Raw genomic sequence first — 18,121 nt, 5'->3', positions numbered from 1 at the left:
TTACTCACCCATTTGTTTTTAATTTAGCGTGAAGGTTAGGGTATAATTTTGAACATTTGGACCACAACCTCTATTTTGTTATTGATTGGATGATTTTTTTGGATAAAAGATTATATAACAGCTGAGAAAAGCTCCTCCCATTCCTCTATGAAGATGCAATGGTAACATCAAAGATTAATTATTGGTTTTTATTTAGATGACAAAATTAAAATCTTAAAATAAAATAAAAAATAAGTATAATATCTATACAATATAATTTAAAAATATATATTTAATATATAATTTATTATTCATTTATATTATTTTATTATAAATTAATAATAATAAAAATTGAATGATAAATTATATAATAACAGTATAAAAATTGTTATATTGTTGAGTAATATATTTTTATTGTGGGAGAGAGAGAGTAGGAAACAATGTTGAGGCTCACTCGTAACGCATCCTTTGCACGCTCCACACGTTTTCACCCCACCACCCAAAAAGCAAAGCAGTTCTAATTTTATTAAATGTTGAAATTAATATATTTATTTAATTATTAACTGTTGCGTGGAACCCACTCTTCTCCGGGAATACTCGACTTTCCCACGAAACAAAGTAAAACAGAGAGAGAGAGAAAGAGAAAGAGAAAGAGTTATAAAAATCCATTAGGTAATTTCACTCCAACCTCATCTCTCTCTCTCCTCGCTTTCTCTCTCTCTCCTCGCTTTCTCTCTCTACAACCAGGTTCTCTTCACCTCTCTCTCTCTCTCAATCTCTCTCTCTATTCTCTTTGATTTTCACACGCTTTCTATTAACTTCTCTGATTTTAATTTCGACTCGGTTTGGTTTATTTTGATTTTCTTGAACTCCAGGGGGATTTTATATATATCAGGATCTCATGAAATCACTGGTGGATCTTAATTTTATTCATGATCACCATGGCCCTTGAAAATTCAGGTTCGTTTTTTTCTTCTTTAATGCAATTCAATTTGGTTTGGTTTTTATTCTGATTAATGACATTTTTTTGTGAATTTTGTTTTAATTTCTGATTTTTTATGTGTGTGTATTTGACTGTGGTAGCATTTGTTTGTGCTTCACTTTTTAAAAAAAAAAAATTAAAGAGAGTTTTAGATCATTGTTAAAATTTGGTTTAGCGTGGTTGGGTGCAATGTGTGTGAGAATTCAGTACAAAAGAGTGGTTTTTACTAGGTTCAGGTCCGAATCTGGTAGTTAAACTGTGAGGAGTGGTGGGTTTTGCATTTTTGCTACTGAGATGACAGGGACTGAGGAGTGGGTAGCATCTCCTACAATGTCAGGAGTTTGTGTTTGATGGATGTTGTCATTGTCGTGGAGATGAGATCTAAAGAATAGAGTTTAAGGCATGGTTACTGGTGAACACGGGAGGGAAATCTACATGACGAGGAGGGGTGTTGGTTAGGTGCCAAAACTGAAAGCAATGATATTTTCAGAAATTTTAGGTTGATGGGATCATGTTGAAGTTCAAATTTTGATTTGACAAATCACATGCTTGGTTTCAACAAAGATATTCCAACCAAATTGTTTTCTAACAATCAGAATGTAAGATTTTTTGTTGATTTGTAGACACTAACAGTGTACTGAATGCGAAATGGTGTATTTTCAGTTGGTTCAGATATGCAGGTTTATAAAAAGGACACTTGTTAAATTATTCACAGAAATCATTTCTGTCTAACATTGATGCCCGAGCTAGATCATCTATCCCTACGTGTGTGTAGTAGCCATAAATTTATCGTTTGCACTGATATTCCAGGTTCTGAATTCGCTATAGTCAATTCCTGAATTTGAGTTCTCTTTCTAATCCTTATCTCTTTTGAGTCCCCATCTCTTGGTGCAAATGATCAAAGCTATCTTACGTCAGTGTCTAGGGCTTCAGGTTTCCTCAATAGCTTGTTTAAGTTACTGTTTCTTTCTCCTGTTTTGCTTGTATATGGGGACAAATGATTTTTTTTGTTCATAGCTGTCACTGTAGCACAGTAGTTAAACCCGGATGGTCAACCTCTTAAATGCTACAACAGTGTCCTACCCAAGATGGTGGATACAGTGTAAATAATTCCAATCCACACATATTCATCATTAGTGCTCAAGTCAAAAGTCATTAGACATGCTAAAACAATAATGTAATAAGAAGTAGCAACACCAGGTACTAGTAAGCAGTGCTCTTTAAGGAGTAAGAAAGAGGTAAGTTTTTGTTGGGAAACTGAATATATTAGTTTCAAATATGTTAAATATATACCACTTTTCTGTTCCTTAATCAGTGTGCCTTAGGGAACATGTTAGCATTCTAATAACAAACAGACACGGGCATGGCCAGAAGGCTGAAACAGAGGCTGAGAAATCGGAGTGCAGAAATTGCTTAGACAGAGTGCAGGGGCCAAAACAGAGCAAGAAGCTGCAGGAAACAGGTGAGATTTTGGAATCTTGCTGAAACAGAGTGCAGGGAATGTGGAGAAAGTATAGCCCGCTTGAACTCTACAAAACATGGGTGTGCTCTACTGGGATGAAACCAGAACAGGGACAAGAAGTTTCCGATTTGAGTTCAGAGCTGCAAAATCTCTATAGCGTGCACCTCTTTGCACATTAAGTTTGCCGGAGAAAGAAGAAACACTGCTAAGGGTCCACTATGAATTGGTCTGTGCCATGGATATGGGTATTAGGAGACCAGAACACCACAATCGGTGGAAGCAAGTTGGTTAAAGCAAGGGTAAAGTAGAGGTTTCATGAGTTTTAGTGAGGATAAAGTAGAAGTTTGTCGAGTTTTAAAGGATAAATAAAGATTTGATGAGTTTAAGAGATGGAAAAATAGAGATTTGAGGGTAAAAGTGTGAAAGGGAGATCTGGCACTATGTATCTTTCTCTGTTGACCCACTTTTGTGCTGCAATGTGATGCAGAGTGTAGATATGTATCCTAACATTTCTGTATTATATGTCCTGTCGTTGGGATCCAACATTAGTGTTGAATTTCAATTATCATTTGATCAACTAGCTAGTACATTTGAAGAAAGATAAAATTTATCTCACTATTAATGTTACACGTTTGAAGGGGTGTTCAATGTCCAATATGGTTCGGCTTGAGAGGCTCAATCTTGGACCATACAACAATTCACTGTTTAGTTTGGTTTCAAACCATTGCTCACTGGTGTTTCATGTTTTGGCAGTGCCCTTTTATTGCATATCCTACACTGTAACAGTATTGTCCGATTTTGCAATAATGTAAAATAATCTTGTCTGATGAACTTGACGTGGGAGTAAGTTTGCTTGCCATGTGACCTTATGGTCATGAGTTCAAATATTGAAAACAACTTCTTCACTTGTGAGGAGAAGGTTGCATACATCTACCCTCCCCAACCCCACTAGATGAGAGTTTCATGCACTGGACCACTTTTAAGGGTGAGCCTTGGCACAATGGGAAAGTTGTTGTTTTTAGTGACTAAGGGGTCATAGGTTTAAATCTTGAAAGCAACCTTTCTGGTTGTGGGGTAAGGCTGCATACATATACCCTCCCTATACCTCACTAGCTGGGAGCCTCATGCATTGGAACACACTTTTTTAGCTGACCTCACCTAGTTGGACTAAGGCTTGGTTGTTGTAGATTCATGAAAAAATGTGTACTAGATATCATTTCATAGGCTGCCAAGTTTTAAACTTGGTATTGCATAAAGTTTTTTGATCACCATTTTCAATAGAACCACTTACTAATGGAAAGGTAAAAAATGTGTTGTTTTGAATTCATTATATTATCTTATTTGATTCAGGTAACACCTGGAATTGGATAAAAGTTTATTCAATTATAATTTAGTGTGAAGTCCAATATTTCTTAATGTGTGTTCATATTATCTTGGTCTAATTTGCATTACCCCTTGGATAACACAGTACATGTATCAGAGTATGCTGTCTTAGCAAGAGTTTTTTTTTGTGTTGGGAGATACCTTTAGGTTCTTAATGTTGCAATTTAACTTTTTTAAAGCTAAATGACTTGTTTGTTATCATCTCATGAAAAGCTGATTTGTGGTTCCAATTTTGTCTGCGACTATTCCCTTCGTGTAAACTTTTTTTTTTTGTAAGTGCAAGATTTTGGCAGATGTTATACTGTGGCTCACACTGATCTTGATTCTTTTTTTGTGCAGAAAATATGCAAATAACCTGTGAGGCATCCCTAAAATGCCTCCAGGGCAAGGGTTTCCCTTGCAATTTTCACTGTAATGGGAGTTCTTTGGAAGGCTTTACGAAGCTTAAAAGTGAGCTGGGTACTCATCCAGCTGCTGATGTTGCTGAACGTAACCGCCGTTTTGGCAGGGAGTTTCTTGAGCCTTCCAATGAATTTCACACTATACCTACTTATCACCATGATTACAGCACCTGGGCAGCCTGCCATTTTAACCCTCACAAGTTGCAGCAATGCCCAATGAATGCTTTTGAGAGCCAGCTCTACCCTTATCCTGTCGGTAACCAGCTTCAGTATGTCCCAATCAATATGGTTGCTCAGGGTTACCCACATGAGCAATGTCAAGAATTTCAGTATTTTGTGGTCATAGACTTTGAGGCGACCTGTGACAAGGATAAGAATCCCCACCCTCAAGAAATAATCGAGTTTCCATCTGTGATAGTGAATAGTGTCACTGGCCAGCTGGAAGCATGTTTCCAGACATATGTGAGGCCTACCTGCAATCAGCTTCTGACCGATTTCTGCAAAGATCTGACTGGTATTCAGCAAATGCAGGTGTTTTAAGGCAAAATTTCACTTTTACTTACTAGAAGGAAATGATACAAACATAGTAGGACAAACCATTTCTTACCTTTCTTATGTGGGGTTTTTTACTCTTTAATCTGTTGTTATTGAGCTAACAATTACATCGCCATTTGCATATCAAATATCATGGTTTCTGTAAATTGTAACTCTCTTGGCACAAGGGAAAGGAGTTTCTGTAGTGGTTCATCCCCATCTTCATTGACCAATATTATCCGAGTGATGATAAAAAAATATTCCTTGGGGGAGAAGTAATTTGATTATTTCAAGTCAGTGGCTTCTTCTTTGGATTGAACTAATATAGATATTTACACGGAGTTGGGGCTGTTTTCCTCTATTGTAGGGATAGTTTTTACCATGAAATTTCGGAGTAATGTGTATAATATTTAGTTTGACAATACACGATTGGTGTTTTTATATGCAATGTCTCAATTAGTTGAAATGTAACATTCCTGAAACTAGTGACTGGCGTTTTGTGGAGTAGGATGAAAATTGAAGTGGTTAAAGTGAAAATTGAAAAGTTGTTGAGACTTGAGAACTACAACGGTGGACATAAATTCATATGTAGTGGATCATTAATATCTATTGAGGTTGACCCAATTAATTCATGTGGTGTAGATGAAGGGCTTTGCTTAGGTAAGGACCAAATAGATGTTTTGTACCCCTACATTGCACTCTTTTTAAAGCATGATAAGGGCCCCTAAACTAACCTTGAGGGATAGGAATACATGTGTGCTTTTTCTACTATTTTTTATAATCTATCTGTAGGTGATCAACTATTACATTTTGCTGTTCATTCTTGCCTGTAGAGTTTAGATTGCTAATTGTCTTTTTTATTTTGTGTTTTAGGTGGACAGGGGTGTTACATTGAGTGAGGCTCTACTTAGGCATGATAAATGGCTTGAGAAGAAGGGAATAAAGAACGCCAATTTTGCTGTGGTTACATGGTCTAACTGGGATTGTCGGGTGATGCTTGAATCTGAATGCCGATTCAAGAAAATAAGGAAGCCTCCTTATTTCAACCGGTAAGTTCTGCAGTGCAGAAGTGATTGATCGATGACATATGTTTATCAGGATTTCATTTTCAGATGACTTTTATTAATCTGCCTATTAACTTGTGTTAGATGGATCAACTTAAGGATTCCTTTCCGTGAGGTATTTGGTGCTGTGAAGTGCAATCTAAAAGAGGCTGTTGAGATAGCCGGCTTGGCCTGGCAGGGTCGTGCTCATTGTGGCCTTGATGATGCCAAAAACACCGCTCGCCTACTGGCACTGCTCATGCACAGGGGCTTCAAGTTTTCCATTACCAATTCCATAATGTGGCAGACTGCCGCTGATGGGTCGTTGATGTGGAAGCAGTCTCCAGAGCATCCAAGCTTTTTCCCTCAGTCCCCCTACAAAGCGAAAGCTGTGAGTACCTCCCTGGTTCAGCAGTACCACCCATTCTGTTTCTGTGGGGTGAAAAGCAGTAGGGGCATGGTGAGGAAGCCAGGGCCAAAGCAAGGGAGCCTTTTCTATGGATGTGGAAATTGGACTGCAACTCGAGGTGCCCGCTGCCATTACTTTGAATGGGCATCTACCCTTAACTGAAAAGTGAGAGTACCTTTCAGTATATACTATGATCATCAACTCCTAAGTTTTCTATTATATATGTGTAAAAAAGAAGTAAAAAAAATGAAAAAAGAGGATATCGAAATTGGTTATGAAAGTAGTTGTGTCTCTAGTGGAAGCATGTGTGGTGAGGTTTCTGTTTGATGTAGAAAAATTAGGTGGATGAATTTCCTTATTATTACTGTGACTGCTAAACATTAAAGTAGTCTTTGTTAAGGAGAGAGAGGGAGCTTCAACTGTAAAGCTGACTTATTATCTGGAGAACCATTGGGGAAATTTAAGGAATTGGGGGATAGTAGTTTAGGCTTCATGCTTTTACATGCTAAGGCATGGTAAGTTATCTTTTAAATAATCCATGAATGAAATAGGACTTTGTTTCCTTGCTCTAATCTCAATTACTATATTTATCTTTGGAGCTTTTCATGCATGTTAGGGACCATAATAACCCATCTTTGACCTTGTTAACTGTAGTTACACTGAAATTCGTTGAGGGAAGACTAGTGTAGTGTGTTTTTTGGGTGGGTATTGGAGCTTTAACCTTTAACCTTCGAAAGTAATAGGCATCAAAACTCCAGGAATATTAAACTTTGAAATTGAATTTTATTGGTTTTTAAGTGTATCATATGCATATTACTTTCTGAGTGAAGTTTCACACTTGTGATGTCTTTTTTTTTATTGAATGAAAAATGTGGCATGCTTTTCAAAAATCAAATAGGACTTTAGCTAAATACTAAGGGTATGGTTTAGTAAGACTGTCTTGGTAGTTTCATTATTACACTAGCATTTTTCTTTATTGTAAGAGTTAATTTTAGACTCTTAATTTTAGTAACAATTTTAGTCTTATTTTATTATTTTATTCAATCACTTTCTTTTTATTATTTCAATTGTTTTACTAACCTACTACTGTTTCAATAATCTTAATAATTTATTAACATTTCCAAATTGATTTTAGAAATTTAGAGACTTGGTTTAAGACCCTGTATAAGACATTGAAGAACAATGGCCTTCACAAGGTTAGGATATTTGGCTCTTTTGTTGTTGGTAACAATCTAATATTGAGCTTGTTAGTTAGCTGTTAAATTGGATTTGGTGTAGTTGGGGAATGACTACACACAATCTAGTAAGTGTGTTTTAAGGCTACTTTATGGTTAGAGGAGTGCCTAATCAACATTTGTTTTTTTTTTTGAAGTTTAGACTCTTGTCAAGATTGATCTGATGTGCTTGTATGATTTCCACAATTTATGTATACACTCTCTCTCCATCATGTTAGTACTTTTTTGGAGTGTTGTTAATTTTTAATCGGTCATCTAGTATATCATTTCAACCGGTGGTTCACTAATTAAATTGCATACTGACGAAATTAAATATAAAATATAATGTATTATTATTAATGCAGAAAAATCAATAAAAAAATCAATATTTTTTTTCAATTTCATTAAAATATTAATTTTAAATAAAAACTGGCTGGTATGACCGGTACGGTTCAATTGAAAACCGGCCGTATGACTTGTTTTAACCAGTATGATTGCATGACCGCTATAATTATTGTACCGTATCAGTATTGAGACCGGTTCACCGGTTGAACCAGTCGGCACAAACCGGTTTTTATAACACTACTTTTTTTTGTCTAGTATTCTCTACGAAAGACAATCCACAATATATTCAAATTACCTATTGTTCAATAATAGTGTTTTCATACTCGAGACTTAAAAACGGAATAGTGACTACTCGAAACAAGCATGCATTGCTTTGTCCCTGATATTTTTTTATGCAACTTTTTTGGGTAAGTAGACAACACAAAACTCCATTTAATTTTATATTTTGGATTTTCAAATTATCATATTCATATCTTATTTTTATGTAATTTATATTTTCAAATACGTTTCCTTATGTAAGTTCAATTATTGAATTCATAATTTACGCAATTTGAATTTATAGACACATTTTTTTTTGTTCTTTTAGACATTATTTGGGGAAAAACCAATTTCATAAATATTAACGATTCCCAGAGTAATACGTGGAAATAAAAAAGGTACTCAAATTTAAAAAAAAAACATTTTAAAATTAAAATTGAATTCATAAACTATTTCTTTATATTTTATCCTGAAATAATATTTTACATATAATTTTTTAGTTAACTGTTTTTTGCACGAAAAAAAAACAAACTCCCTTTTTATTTCTCTCATCCTTTTTTCAACTATACCCAACTTCACATCAACTGCTTTAAGACTTGGATTAAACCAGAATTTCATTTTGTACGTTAATAATTCGTTCATGCTATGCTCATTTTGGTTGTAGAAATTGTGGTAGATCCATGAATGTATATTGAATGAATAATCGCACGTATTTTGATAAAGTACCAAAGTCAATTGATTAGAAACATGATGGTTCTTGCAAAGTGTAGAAATGGTTTTGAATGAATGATAAGGCATGGTCAGTTATAAATACGTGTAATGTGATTAGTTTTGAAGACCCCAGTCACAAAAAAAGGAGGTTAAACTACAAAGGTAATAACCTTATTAGAGAATCTACATTTTGCACTAAAAACCTACCTACCATAAACAAGTACATGAGGGTAGTGGCAGCAATCTACAATCTCACTGCTCATACAATACCCTCTTCATGTACACACCATTAACAGTCACGTTGCTCAGACTTCAATGGTGCACCTGATGATGATGATGATGCACAACTTCCACTCTGTAGATAGAGGCTGTTAGCAACCATAGAGTCGCTAACTAAACCAACATCGACTTCATCGAAATTGAGCGGACCTCTGACCTTCCGGTTGCTAAATATAGAATCGGACTAAGTAAGGACATCACCCTCCATGTTAATAAATATTAAATTACAATTCAAAGTAAGGACATAGTAAAGCATACCCTTTCAATCGGTTATTGATGGCAGTCAAGTCTTTTGAGGGGCTTTGATATGCATGAGTGCTTTCCCCAACACATGCATAATAACTTCTTGAGCCATGTGATATTAGAGCATCCATCTTTGCACATAATGAATGATTGCACATGAGTAACAGATAAGAAAACAGTGCTCACAAACTGGTAAAGATAAAGGTAAAACAAATGGTTCAATTAAGAGAGCCCAACAAATCGAAGTACCTTAGACGATCGTAATGGTGAAACATAAATATTGCGTGTGGAAGATACTTTTTTTGGAGACATGTCAGGAAGGCTTGGGAAAGGAGATATTTTAGGTGACCCAGGACATTGTGCTAAATGGACTGGCAAGGAAAGAAGTACACAAGTGAATGGATTGAAGGAATGACAAAGGCTGGGATTGAAAGCAAAACAAGGCAAACAAACCTGTACCATCATTTTTATTATCAACTTCGGGTATCCGGTTGCTTTTCATATTTGTCTCCCCAGGGCCCAGTTCAACCAGCAGTGGCTTTACAGATGGAATGAATATTTCATTGTAAAATGTAATGATGTCAACATGCTCCTGTCCAGTTCTCTGTTTTCATTCAGATCATATATAAATTCATTAAGTCTCATAAAACTTAAGATAAGAATCAAATAAAGTTACATACCCCCTTTCGGTGTGTCAATGACCAGTCAACAAATACATTGCGAAAGACTTGTAGTTTGCATTGTGGTTGCTTTCTATAGTTGTTTATGATCTCCCTGAAAGTTAGGTTCAGTTGAGAAATCTGCAAAACAAAACAAGGTGAGAAGAGGTAATACTAGAAGAACACATTATAGTCTCAAATTTCTGAAACTTAAGAAAAACCTTTGCAGCTCCATATATGCAACACAAGATGATTTGGTCAATGTGGCGGTTGAAGAAGAGAGATGGGCATTGATTTAGGATTTTCTGGAAAAGACAGTATACATTTTCCCTTATCTCCTGAGATAATTGTAGCCTTTCAACCATGCCACTTATTCTGACTGCTCCCAACTTAATGATCTAGAAAATACAAGTGTATACGAGCTCCAATGCTCAGAATGACATAGTGAAGCAGCAAATCATTAAATCTTAAATAAACAGAACAGCTACCCCATCCAGCTTGAAACAGAAATGGAAATTATGTAACACTACAATTCCAAAATGCAACTTAAATTCTCAATATAAAAGATAAACAGAGAGATTAGCACTGGAAACTATGTTAGAGTCGTAAAGTTAGGGATTAAGAAAAACAAATCTTGATGTATTGCCACATCAAACAAATGGAAAGTATGTAATACTCCAATTCCAAAAGGCAACTTAAATTCTCAATATAAAAGATAAACACAGCCAGTAGTTCTGGAAACCAGGTTAAAGAGTCACAAAATTGAGGATTAAGAAAAACAAATTTCGATGTCTTGCTGCATCAAACAAATAGGGAGTAAATACAACATTGCACCAGCAAGAGTCATTTCCTTTTACTCTAGAAAATTAAAGATGACTGTCAAATGTGGACATCTATTACATATAGCATGTAAATCCTTTTAAACAACTGGATAGGTATAACAGTACTGCTACGGTCCAATACCTTGCTAAAAAAGATGTTGATCCCAGTTTCTGCACACGTTTCTCCTCCGCCTCCTGGATTTGGTTTTGTTGGACTGCAGGGAAGAAACAATAAACACAGAACCAAAAGAAGTATACAACAGTAAAGTGATGAAAAAATTATATAATGCAGATTTACATAGACAGCTACTGCCTGGCTCATCCAAGTTATACCTTGCAAAAGCGGATTGCAAAGGAGGTGGGGGTAGCTTTGACTTAAGGTTGCTGAAAAGAAGTAACCGGTCTTTCACTGGTGAAGTGAAAGAATTTCGATCTACCAACACATTTCGATATTCAGTACAGAGCCGCTTTGGTGATCTGATATCCCCATTCTGAGCTGAAATTTATTCAATGACAGAGATGTTATTTAAAATGAAAAGTATGTCTTTTCAGTATGTGCTCTTTTAGGAGGGAGAGGATTGGAAGAGGAACAATCTTATGCATCATCATATACTACCATGACAGACACTCTGAGTGCTGAGGTGGGGATTACACGAAAACAAAAAAAAATGCAACTTAAAATCTTCAAACTAAATAAAGAGGATAATTACTTGGTGAGGTCTCAAGCTTAGGTAAGGAAGGCAAAGGAGGCAGCCCTCCACAAGAGAAGTTAATATGCAGTGCAATTTCATCCAATGATGGCATTGGCTCAGCTAAGAGTCCTAGACCACTTATTTCACCCGAAAGGGCAGGTTTAGCAACTGCCAAGGAATTATACATCGAGGAACCTTTGTCCCATACCATGCTCTCTAAAAGTCGTTCTTCCAACGAATTCAAATGCCGCCTCAACTCTCTGGGGAGAGATTCTTCATGTCTAATGAAACTTTCAATCACCTTGCTAAGGTCAAAAGCCGTAATTCCAGTCCTTTCCAGTACCGCAGGGAACAACATTGTTACGGTCTTGTGAGTTGCCAGGACTAGTTCTGCAGAACACGCAAGCATACACCGATGGAACCTCTCATTAGTTAGTAGTGAGGTCAAATTAGTTGTATGGAGTATTTGGGCTTCTGCTCTGCACATTGCTTCCAATACCCTGTAGTATAACTTCAGGGCTTCCAATCTTCGCTGCTCTGCCCAAATATTGTCCATGAGATTTGCACTTTGCAGAGTTCCAGTTACACACCTTTCTCCAAGAGGACTACTAGGAAATATAGCCTGCAAAATAATCTGCGTCCTGCGCACCACATCACCTGTAACATCCTTGTCACACAATGTCAAGAATCGCTCCAGCTCTTGTGAGGGCCTTGATGCAAGTGGAGAAATGACAGTACGAAGCCACTTTGCAGTAGTCATTGCCGTGCTTACAGGGGTGGCTGCCATCTTCGAATTTGCACTACCCAGAATGCTGTTAGCATAAGATACAGGAGAGCGGTGGGGTGTGAGTGGGCTTGAAATAGTCTTAACAGGTGATGACATCAAATCGCATTTCCTCTATAGAGCAACATAATAAATAATTTTAGGTATTGGCTTGCACAAAAAAAAACTAAATTTTGGAACAACTTTTTCATTATCCATACCTTTACACCACTTGAGGAAACAGAACCTCCAGACAAACTTCCTGAAGCTAACAAGCTGTCTTCCTCATTAATGAACAATCTTTCATCCAGTTCACCCTTCTTGCGAATCATGTCATCATAATCTTTTTCTAAGATATTTAAACTGGATAGCAGAGATGACTCTTCCATTAGATCTTTAAAATAGGTCAAACCATCTGCAATTAAAGAAATAATAAAAATCAGTTAGACATTTTGCATTTACAATGCATAAATGATCAACAACACAAGGAAAATGAACCTTTATCAAAGTTCTCTAGGTTTTCAGTTTCACATTCAGACGCCAAAAAGGGCTTCTTCTTCAATATATCTGCAATTAAATTATTGGCTTTCACCATTGTTTTCCTCAACTCGTCTTCTGAAGTGTTATAAATGTTGCAAAGCGATGCAAGGAGGTCCACACCTTTGTTACTTTTCTTAACTGAAAGAAACTCTGATGTAATTACAATGGAATCATATTTTGAACAAATAGGACATGTAAACCCACCACCAAAATAATATACAAGTAAATGGATGTGTTGACAAGAATGTGTATGCATGCATGTCAGAAGACAACAATCATCAAAGAGAACAAGAAAATTTTGAACAAAATGCAGGGAAGAGAACAAGGAGAATTACCAAAGCGAGCCGAGTCATGAATGCTGAAATTCCGAAAGCGTGCGGGAACATGAATAATCAAGATAGCCTGTAACATATTCACCCAGCAAATAAGAAAATGTTTCGTTCATACCCCCACAAAAAACAAAGGAGTGAATATTACAACCTCAAAGACTAGTCTAGAACAATTGTATTTAATGCATAATGACATACCATGAAAGCCCCCAGCCTCAAACAAGTAATTTATAAAAGTAAAAAACTAGAAGAGTACAGAGTTCCAACAATTCTCTACATATTATTCTATGTTCAAAATAAAATAAAAAATATGAAGCATCTTCGTGAAAGTACCATAAGAATCCAACTTACCAAGATCGAAATTAAACCAGTGGTGGAAGATACCAAGTCTTTGAAACGACTGAAAGCATGAACACGAATTGCCAGAAAAAGTAACCATCCAAAGCGAAGGTATTCAGATGCATGAACAGTTACAGATGTATTATTTTCCACATTTGCATCAATTGCCACAAAGAATTCCTCAAATACACGTTTATAGTACCTGCCACAATCAATTTATAAGGTGTCATGTCATTGTGTAGGCATGCAGCATGCTGCACACGATAATCAAAGCAAACAACATTATGCAGCAAAACTAGGACTGCTTGGCATACGATCTCAAAGTCTAAGATAACTAAATGATAACATCACACATCTGCTTCCTTGGATTGTTAAGATCAAACAAATAATAAGATGTTGGAACCTAGGATGGCTATAAATATTCCCAAATGAAACATTTGGCCTTCGATAAGGTAACTATGCAAAATCAAGTTTTATATTTCATATCGGATAAGCCTGTTACCATCTCAATATGTTTGTACCACCTTGAGTACACAGCCTCTACTACAAACATTTTCATCCTCCAGCAAGGCATTATATCTCCTTTTAAGTTTTTTCAATTTTCATGATAAATTGCTTCTGGTTTAAGGTACCAATATGACTGTTTTTGTAGGTAATTTATCAATATGACTTTGATAATATGAAATACCAACAATTTAACATGCAAGGAAGTGTGACCTTGACTACCAACAATTTTAAGCAATGTCTTAGAATGGCATTCACGAAATCTAAAAAAACACAAGGACTCAAAGGGATATACAACTATCAACAGAAAACTATACTACCCTTTAATCAGCACATACATGGTTTCGCTTAATTATTACAGAAATAGCTTTACAGCCAAAAAGTTTGTCTTGAGCATTTCATTATCCAATTTTCTGAACACAGTATGCTAAACCAAACACACTTAATATTTTGGTAGTTTAAGTACATGCTAAGACAAATATAGTTTTTATTAGTTGAATATCATAACAGGGTATAGCTGTATAATAGTATAGGTAGTGAAGAAGAGAAATTAAATGTTCTCACAAATTAATGAATAATGAATCTGTCACTTAAGACAATAATCAAAAGACATGGATGCAAATGATGGGCTACTCACTTGCTGAGAATCTTTAAGTGAATAGTATTGGCATGCATCTCCTTTGCCTGATATAGACATATCAAATCATCAAAAGAGAAATGTAAAGAATCACTCAACAAAAAATGGTTCCAAGGATTAAAAAAAGAGACCACTAGACCTACAGTACACACATGTATCATAAACCATGCAAAAATGTAATCATGATTCTGTTTACTCAATACCTCAAGCCTGTTTTCCCAATCTGTGCCATATACATTACTTAAAATTGGACCAGCCTTAACAACAAACTGAGGAAGTTCTCTGAAAAAATCTGCAATGCTGTTGAATAATACAAGATAAATGATAACATAAAATGATACATCAGGTGACAAACTTCTAAACTAGAAAAAGGCCAGTAAAATACTTAAGCTTAGCTGCTCTCATTATACGGCACAAGGTAAGCCCAGTGTAATCAGACTCTTCCTTCCCGATCTCCTCATTTTTTCGAGTCAACCTCTTGATAGAATATAAAATAAAAGCAAACCAATAACGCTCTGCTTCTTCAGACTGTAAAAGAATTATACAACCTCATGAATTCAAGTTAAAACTTTACTATAATTTATAATTTGCAATAAAAAATAATGTTCATATGTACCGTTCCAATCCCAACTGATGAAACATTTGACAGTAGAAGATGTTTGGTTTCTCCAAACAGATTCATTGCTTCTTTACAGTTTTTCTCATCCAATGATAGTCCATTCTGTTATTAAAAGAACACTAGTGTGAAGTCCATTAGTTACCAAATATAAATTTGAAACTAAGGCAAGAGCAAATATGCCTATTTACAAACATAAACTATATTTGTACATTTCTTCAAGTCCACCTCACTATTTAACTAATCTCTACCTGATCTGGGAGTCATTCAAGTTTCCAGATAAATAAATATATATTTATATAAAGACATACACACACTTGCTGGTGAAAATTAATCATGAATAAGTAACAGATGCTATGTATGCCGGGAGTTTCTAAAAAACTCTCATGGTAACTGACATGTTTTTTAGTACTACCAAGAGTATCCCCTCAACTTTTAGGTAAGGAACTAATCCTTCTCGGGTGTGTGACTGCCCATCCCAACAAGTGTCGCTCACAGGAATTGAACCCTTGACCTTATAGTCTATTTGGGGATCTAGCAGAGTCTTACACCACTATACCAATGTCTTGTTGGTAACTAACATGTTATATCTTCATGAAGTGAAAATAATGTCCCACTCATCTTGTTAGATACAGTAAATGCATGTCCTGAGTCATAATTACTTAACACATACTAATGTTGGAAGAAAAATATTTAAATATTAGTTATTTTAAGATTAAAAATAACTCAACAGGGTTTGCAGATTCATTGCACTGTGGATTTCCTCCATTCGTGGTTCATCATATATGTTCATGCCTACTATTTCAAAAAAAAACTTTCATCTTCCTATCTTTCAGTTGGTGTTAAAAAAATTAGTCGTATTTTCCACTCTCCCACTCAAAACTGGAAACTTAGTTCAGGTAAGTGCTTTCTAACATAATATGTAATATATAACGTACAAAAAAGAACATGTTTAATTCAACCTCACTAACAATCTTAAAAAACCCAGTAACAGTAACACTTAAAAAACCTAACTTTATACATACAAATCACCGACACTGACACTACACAGCTGATTATAGCATTAAAAAACATTATATACAAACAAAGATAATTCAACAAAGAAAAATAGAAGAAAAAAAAACAGAGCTGAAAAACAAAAATATGAGTAAGAAAAATAAAAACCTTGCAGAACTCTGCGAACCGAGACTCGGATTTGTCACTATTATCGAGTGAACCAATCACAGGCTTCTCATCTTCCATTTTCAGCACAGTTATAGAAGACTAGAAATCACACAAAAAAAAACCTAATTGATGCAGATCACGAAAAAGGAAAGTGATTTCAGAGAACAAGATCGACAAATTGAAATAAGAGAAATGAGAAATTGGAGTAAGAGTGTGAAATTAAGAAACCCTAGGTAGAGGTGGATAATGGAAGAAGAAGAGAGGAGAGAGAATAATCTGAGTGCTGGTGAAATGCAACGTCACTCTTTAATTATCTATTAATTTTTTTATATTTATAATAAATGTTTTATTTCTATAAAGAAAGCTGTTCAGGTTTTTGGCGCCACTTGTTATCGCATACTGGTTTTTCCCGCCTAAACTTGTTGTCTGACGTGGAAGGGGCAACTTCGTTATTTCGTTCTCCGTGAGACCGGGATTTAGTATTTTTTGAACTTTCTCGCAGCTCTGAAATAGTTTTTTTTTATATATTTTTATAACCTGAGCTAAGGGCTCTTAATTTGAGTTTATCTGTTTAATAACTCATGGTTTGTTTGGGATCAATGATAGAATAAAGTATAATAAAATAAGGTCCAGATAAAAAATAAATAGAATTTAATATTTATTCAAACATTCATTTATATTAAGAATTAATAACATAAGTGGAAGAAAAAAAATGTATGCAACTTTATACATTATCAATCAATTATTCATCATTCATTTATAGAACAGTGATATATTAATCTTTATAACGACAAGTGAATATATCCTTGATTTAAAAATGATATGTATGAAAAACTATTACATCCTTATCACAATGTTTGCTTACAGCTTTGGATGGTGTTTCTCGGTGCCTACATATTCATCCTCGCCATGATTATTCATCACTATACAATGCTTTAACTTCAATGTTCAAAGGTTTAGAACATGCCAATTACAAGAATGTAGCTAAGCTTGAGTGAGTGGCCCTGACCCGTCATGAATGATTTTCACCCTTTATTTTTGGAAGGTTAAGAATCCAGGTTCACCACCTCACTTAAATTTCATAAATGTTTTTTACCCTTCAAGCAATGGAATTTTTTATGGCTTTCTCAGAGTCAGCCATATTCTTCATTATGCACTTTGTTTACTTGAGCACACGTTCTTTTAGGAGACTTGTAATTTTTTATGTTCGGATTCACAGTAGTATCCCGATCCATATCGAGTTTAAAATCTACGCATTATCAATGTAAAGTGTTTGACACCACTAGCATATTATCCACCATTGTTTGTATTATTTTTATTTAATAGTCGATAATGATTAACATATGATGGTGAATGATTTACTGACAATGTAAAAAACATTTAATTCATATCTTTTAATGTAGGATATATGGAAATCCAAGCTCTTTATTTGTACCTTCTTTTTATTCTGTTTCTCCCAATTTTTATAATATCCGTTATGCTTCATGTTTTAAATATTTTTATTTGTTGGAAAAACTATACATTTCGCTTTTGAGGTTGTGGTATTTGTACTACCTTTGACTTAACCAAGTTCTCGTATTATCACACAAATTCATGTTTACCTTAACTAATTATACTGACTTTTGTTTTTTAAAAAAAAGTTTTGGGTTAGGGGAATTATCCTCATTCCATTGTAGAAATACTTGGAGAGCTGTTTAGTGTTCGTAAATGGGTACACATATCTACTGTCTCACTCCTTCCTGTCACTCTATGTGTCAGGATATATGATTGGTCAGGAAAATATTTAATAATTACAATTTTAGCTCAAATAATTT

At 35.1% G+C, this 18,121-nt stretch overlaps 2 protein-coding genes across 3 annotated transcripts; one reads left to right on the top strand and one right to left on the bottom strand.

Annotated features, from left to right (window-relative positions):
• The first annotated feature begins 848 nt into the window (after positions 1-848).
• LOC109341318 (3'-5' exoribonuclease 1-like) lies at positions 849-6,765 on the top strand. Its single transcript, XM_019579197.1, has 4 exons — positions 849-939; positions 4,146-4,738; positions 5,615-5,790; positions 5,890-6,765. Exons 1-4 carry the CDS (start codon positions 912-914, stop codon positions 6,353-6,355), a joined length of 1,263 nt encoding a protein of 420 aa, XP_019434742.1. The 5' UTR covers positions 849-911; the 3' UTR covers positions 6,356-6,765.
• Positions 6,766-8,869: 2,104 nt separating this feature from the next.
• LOC109341317 (retinoblastoma-related protein 1) lies at positions 8,870-16,598 on the bottom strand. Of its 2 annotated transcripts, none has more exons than XM_019579195.1 (18): positions 16,308-16,597; positions 15,144-15,248; positions 14,913-15,055; positions 14,731-14,827; positions 14,528-14,574; positions 13,399-13,588; positions 13,054-13,120; positions 12,677-12,856; positions 12,400-12,593; positions 11,434-12,313; positions 11,057-11,219; positions 10,866-10,938; positions 10,124-10,300; positions 9,924-10,043; positions 9,703-9,847; positions 9,493-9,614; positions 9,259-9,374; positions 8,870-9,167 (listed from the first exon to the last, which is right to left on the bottom strand). In XM_019579195.1, exons 1-18 carry the CDS (start codon positions 16,383-16,385, stop codon positions 9,011-9,013), a joined length of 3,054 nt encoding a protein of 1,017 aa, XP_019434740.1. In that variant the 5' UTR covers positions 16,386-16,597; the 3' UTR covers positions 8,870-9,010. The 2 variants fall into 2 exon arrangements, with proteins under 2 accessions (XP_019434740.1, XP_019434741.1); XM_019579196.1 differs by having other exon boundaries at positions 9,015-9,184; positions 16,308-16,598.
• Positions 16,599-18,121: the final 1,523 nt, after the last annotated feature.

The sequence above is a fragment of the Lupinus angustifolius genome, unplaced genomic scaffold (assembly GCF_001865875.1).
Source record: "Lupinus angustifolius cultivar Tanjil unplaced genomic scaffold, LupAngTanjil_v1.0 Scaffold_428, whole genome shotgun sequence".
NCBI lineage: Eukaryota > Viridiplantae > Streptophyta > Magnoliopsida > Fabales > Fabaceae > Lupinus > Lupinus angustifolius.
Note: the sequence above shows the minus strand (reverse complement) of the source record. Positions and strands in the feature narration are given on the sequence as shown.